The 5,118-nt window shown below is 43.9% G+C and overlaps 2 protein-coding genes across 2 annotated transcripts in view; both read right to left on the reverse strand.

The window, feature by feature from the left end:
- The window catches only part of LOC112970070 (arylacetamide deacetylase-like 4), a 5,059-nt gene extending 4,104 nt beyond the window's left edge, over nucleotides 1-955 (reverse strand). The window contains exon 1 of the mRNA XM_026074049.1: nucleotides 917-955. Within this exon, the coding sequence (XP_025929834.1) occupies nucleotides 917-955 (39 nt within the window). The remainder of the gene's footprint in view (nucleotides 1-916) is intronic.
- A 516-nt stretch (nucleotides 956-1,471) lies between these two features.
- Nucleotides 1,472-4,492, reverse strand: LOC112970120 (arylacetamide deacetylase-like 3). Its single transcript, XM_026074146.1, has 4 exons — nucleotides 4,316-4,492; nucleotides 3,382-3,598; nucleotides 2,993-3,056; nucleotides 1,472-2,246 (listed from the first exon to the last, which is right to left on the reverse strand). The coding sequence occupies exons 1-4, from the start codon at nucleotides 4,490-4,492 to the stop codon at nucleotides 1,472-1,474; spliced, it is 1,233 nt and encodes a 410-aa protein (XP_025929931.1).
- Between the last annotated feature and the right edge of the window lie 626 nt (nucleotides 4,493-5,118).

Here is a 5,118-nt window from a genome sequence, read left to right on the forward strand (position 1 = left end):
CGCCGCTGCCGCCGCCCTTCGCCGGCCGCGGCGCCGCTTTCCCGGCCCCGCCGGCCGCATCTCGCCTCCTTCGGGGATGCTCTGTGCCCTAGGCAGCTTGCAAGCGGCTAGAGAAGGGGCTGCCTCTGCACGAGAAAAAGAGGAGGGAGTTCAAACAGGTCAGATTTCGCGAAGAATGACCCTTCTGTGCTGGGCTCTGCTAGCGTTTCAGTTACCTCTTCTCTAAATTGTATTTCAGGCATTTGTTTTTATCACGGATACCGCTGACGAATGTTCTGCAGCATAGGCAGACCTAACTCCCTCCCTGGCAGTCTCAACTGCTATTAAAAAAATCCTATTCTGGTGAATTTCAGGCAGAAGCTTTAAACATCACCTCAGCGTACCCCCCGAGGAAATCTAAAGAAAACACAGCATTTCTGTTTTTTGGTATTTTTTAATTGCTGATTTCCTCAGTGTTACAATTTTTGAGGACCTTTGTGTTCGCTATTGTTTCACCACCTTTCATCAGCAGAGTACAATAAAACATAAAATCAGAAGATATACTATCTGGTCCTCTACGGAAAATGCAAAACATGGAGAAAAGACAGAGCACAAATTCTAAAAAAATTATTGGGGAATCGTTCTCTGAAAGAACATGAGAATGTTTTCGTTCATATTTTCTAACTGTTTTCGTTCATATTTTCTAACTCTAAACTGAATCTTCTAATACACATAGATTAAAAGAACAATTCACTGATCCTTATTGCCTTTCCAAAACCTGACATAAAGTGTTCTCTCTCAAGTACCTGTGGCCCTAAGGCTCAGTGGGCATGATGGAGACATCCCAGAATAAAATAGGAGTTTATAGAGCCTAAACAATTCCAAATCATGGCAGCCCTTGCTTTTCTCCAGCAAGCTGTCCCGTATTAACTCAGACCTTGTACTGGTACTCTTCTTGCACATGTGGTTCTTCCATGCTTGCAGTCTATATTGAATTTCCTCATTGGGGTCTTGATTTCTTCTTATTTTCCTGTAGCTTTCTCTAACTCTGGCCTCCATCTCATTATATACATAACTTTCCACATTTCATCTAAATAAAAATCACAGCATGCTTTGGAGCTTATCAAACGAACATGAACAAGGATCCTAACTGTAATTCCACATGAGTTAGTTCATCCAAATTAGTCCACACACAATAGCTAAACAGAAGGAAATCAGCCTTTAATTAAATATAAGGAGTAGATCAGATGCTGATTTGAAGGAAAGAGACTTGAAGCACACCATGTGGAAAATATTAAAAATGTAAAGGCTAAACTGTCAGTAGTCTCACAAGCACAAGCACCAGTGTTCACAGGGGTCTTCAAAGTTCACCAAGAGTCATAGCTGATACATCATTTTGTGTATCAAAGGACATGAAAATTTTATTGACAATTGACACCTGAAGTTTGAGAGCCTAAGCAGAGAAATTAAGCGTAACAAAAGAAGGTTGTTTCTACAGGCCTCTTATGAAGTTAACAATGCTGTCCAGTCCCCTTTTCCCAGCTGGAAACGAAAAAACACTGTAATCGTGTAGGCTTATGATTCCATGGAACCCATCCTCAAGGTGGTACCAGGTCACTGGAACACCACTGTCCTCTAATCTCTTCTTGTACAGCAAACCGTCGTCTCTCAGCATGTCATACTCACACGTCAAGATGAAAGTCTCAGGCAGCTGCTGAACAACAGCATCTTCAGCTAACAGCGGACACAGGTTGGGCTCACAGAATCTTTTCCCTGCCTCATAAACTTCAGTTGCACATTCAAGTAGCACATGTGGTTTGTAGCCTCTGACCTTAAACTGTTCAGGGATGTTATCTGGACTCACCCACTTCCTATACTTCAACCTAATATCTGCAGGAATATGAGAGCCTTCCAAGACCTCTTCTACATGTGATGCATCGCCATTTAGGTACTGTAACACACAGAAAGCAGCACATTCTTGAAATAGGAGAGGGACTCCCCGATTTTGCTGATAGGACGGTAAATTGAAGTCCAGCACCTGAAGGCCTGGGTAGATCAAGATCTGAGCCCGTAGTTTTGGGAGGTCTGGTCTGCTTGCAAGGGTCTGGCTAACAGCAGCTGCTAGATTGCCGCCAGCACTGTCCCCGCTGACAATTATACGGGCAGGATCCACCCCATAGTGCTCTATATTCTTCATGAAGTGTACGGTAGCATTAAGACAGTCTTCATATGCAGCCGGGTATTTGTGCTCAGGAGCTAAACGGTACCTAATACACAGACAGAGACAACAGAAAGAGAAGGAAATGTCATAACTGTAAATGGAAATTATTTCCTACAGCACCTTGACTTCCAGTGTCTTGTTTGTAGTATTTTTTTCTTCAGCAAAAATCAGTATCATTAGCTGCTGAACAGGTATTTTTGCCAGCAAGTTATCACAGATAAATAATAGCCAGCAGGATGAAGGTGCAAGGACATAACATGAGTTGGATCTTCTGAGAAGAGCGCTGATCAGAACTGAGGCGATCCAAGTTCATTTTACATTACTGGTGTAGACTGCATCTGGCTTGTGGTTGAAGTAATTTAATCAGTTTGCACCTCACCTTTACTTAGAATATTTCCCTTGAGAATTATACTTGATTTTTCTTTGTTTATTTAGATTAACTATCTGGGTCAGAGGTTATATTTTTCTACATTATTAGTATTATGTATATTAGAATTTAATCTGTCTTGTTAGAAAATAAAACTTGGCATTTACAGGGTGATTACGTCTAACTAAAGTGATCGCTGAATCGCTGCCTTCCAAGTTTGTTAATTATGCAGTTCTCAACGCAGTTTTCATTAGAAAACCCTTGTAAAAAATATTCCTTCTTTTTGTATGGCACCAGCATAGTTCTGCATTGCGTTCGGATACATGAACCTAAATTTGGGTCTGCCTGTGCTCGCACTGCCTGGGCGGAGTGCCAAAATCCAGTCAATAAAAAGACTTCGGCGTAGTAGCACTGACGTAACTCACCCAACGGATACCACCACAGAGTCGGTTTCCCTGGCAAGGTAGCGGCATATCTTTTCATGGGAATCTGCAAAAAATTGGGGKTTTTTGTAAGTTACTCGTTCCGTTTCCATATGCGATGGTTAAGGAGAGCAGAGGTGTGCTCTTTCCGACCTGTCCTACCATTCCCCGGCCCTCGCAGACCACATGAATTCCTCACGTCTCTCTTTTTTGTCCCCGAGACCCTCTTCCCCGGCAGCCTTGCCTCCAAGGTGAGCATAACGGGAAATCCAAGCCTGATTTTGGGCCTCCTCCCGAGTCCCAGGGCAGAATTACCCCCCCTTCCCCCTTTGAGGACCAAAGCAGCCACCCTTAGCTGCACGCCCGGGGGGAAGAGCCYCGAAATGCCCTACCGACGCTGCCGTACAGCCAGCCGCCGCCATGGAAGAAGATGGTGCCGGCCCTGAGGCCGGCAGGCGGCACGCGGGGCCGGTAGAGCCTCACGGGCACCCGCGCAAACGCCACCTCGCTCACGCGGAGCCGCGGGTCCGGCGGCAGCCGCTGCCCGGCGCACACGTAGCGGGTGAAGGCGATTTGGCTGAACACCCCCATCATCTCCAGGAGCCTCCCCTGTTGAAAGGGAAGGAGGAGAAGCTGCACTGCGCCGCACCGAGGTGGGGGAAACCAGCGGCCACCACCGGCCTCGCCATCTGCGGCGGCCCCGGTCCGTTCCAGCGGCAGGTGAGCCCGTGTCTCCTGCTAACGCGCTGTCAGCAAAACGTCTGCAAGGTGAGAAAAGCATCCTCCCTCTCAGGGCTGTCAAGCCTTACACTGCCTTTACCAGCCTCTCACCGCTTCTTTTTATCACCTCACCACTCAGCTATCGTTCTTCCAAGTTTTCCAAAGAGTTGCCGTTTTAATGTCCCGTAAAACTACCTGGCCTTCCTCAACGGTTACCGGAAAGCCCCCAAAATGGCCTAAAAACACCTGGGCTTCACTGAAGTAGAAATCAAAACAGTGTCATAAAAATAAATAATTAACTTAAATAATATAAATAATTAGCTTAAACTGAATTATGGAAGGGCAGCTTATATTATTTGGGCTGTTACCTTTGGCTTCATCGCTACAAGAATAGGTAGGGAAAACCTGAAGCTATCTCGAGGTCTAATAGGATTTGCTTTACAAAGATTGCCCCCCTAAAGTCAACAAAAAAAGCATATAAGTGACCTTATACCTTCATCTCTGTGTTAATACAGCCAGCATGATCCCAGTATTTGCATGTATAACCTTAGAAAAAAAAATCAGCTAAACCCCATTTCTGGCAGAAATCACGGCAGATTAACTCACCATAGCAGATATACTAATCACAGAAGCCAGGATAATGCGAAGCTTTCCCTCATGATTCACTCCAGGAGGGATACTAGGATTGGAGTAGTCAAATTGAATTGTTCTGATAACTGCTAGTATAAATGAAACAATAAAAGTCACCAGCAGTATCACTAGCAATATATAAAAAAATGCCATTTCACTTAGCCAAAGGTGAGGTGACTCCACACCTATCTGTCTTTGATTTAGCTTTCTCAGATACCAGTAAATCCTGGAGCAGTCCAAGTTTGTACAGTTCTCCCAGTTAGGTGTCACACACTTTAAAATCCTAGGAAATGTGWGACAGCACGCATGACATTAGAGAAGAGGCAGAGGAGGATGCATTTAATTTACTGTTTAGCTTCACGTTAATTGTGATAATGATACAGGGCGTGGTATTCAGTGTGGTATTCTTGATTGCGGATGGTATGGATGACTGTTCAGAGATGGCAGCTACATATCAAATGAAGTTCCAGTTTGTGATATGTTTTGCTATTTACAAGAAGAGAGAGCAAATTAATATATGGAGGCTAAATTGGCTGTTGCGTATGATTTGCAGCCACAGTGTATTGCTTCCTGTGTTACAGACATTCTTTAATCAGTTTGGAATATATATTTTAACAAGGACATTTAGAAAAGAAAAAGCTAAATATCATGTGTGCTTTACAAAAATAAATGTATGGACTTTATTTTATTGGTAGAGTATTTAAATGTAGAAACAAGTTCTTCAACATGTTCGTATGTTTGGTAAACATAGGAACACATTTATAGCATTTCAAAGAGTC

Source organism: Apteryx rowi, unplaced genomic scaffold (genome assembly GCF_003343035.1).
Source record: "Apteryx rowi isolate R43461 unplaced genomic scaffold, aptRow1 scaffold_38, whole genome shotgun sequence".
NCBI classification, from domain to species: Eukaryota; Metazoa; Chordata; class Aves; order Apterygiformes; family Apterygidae; genus Apteryx; species Apteryx rowi.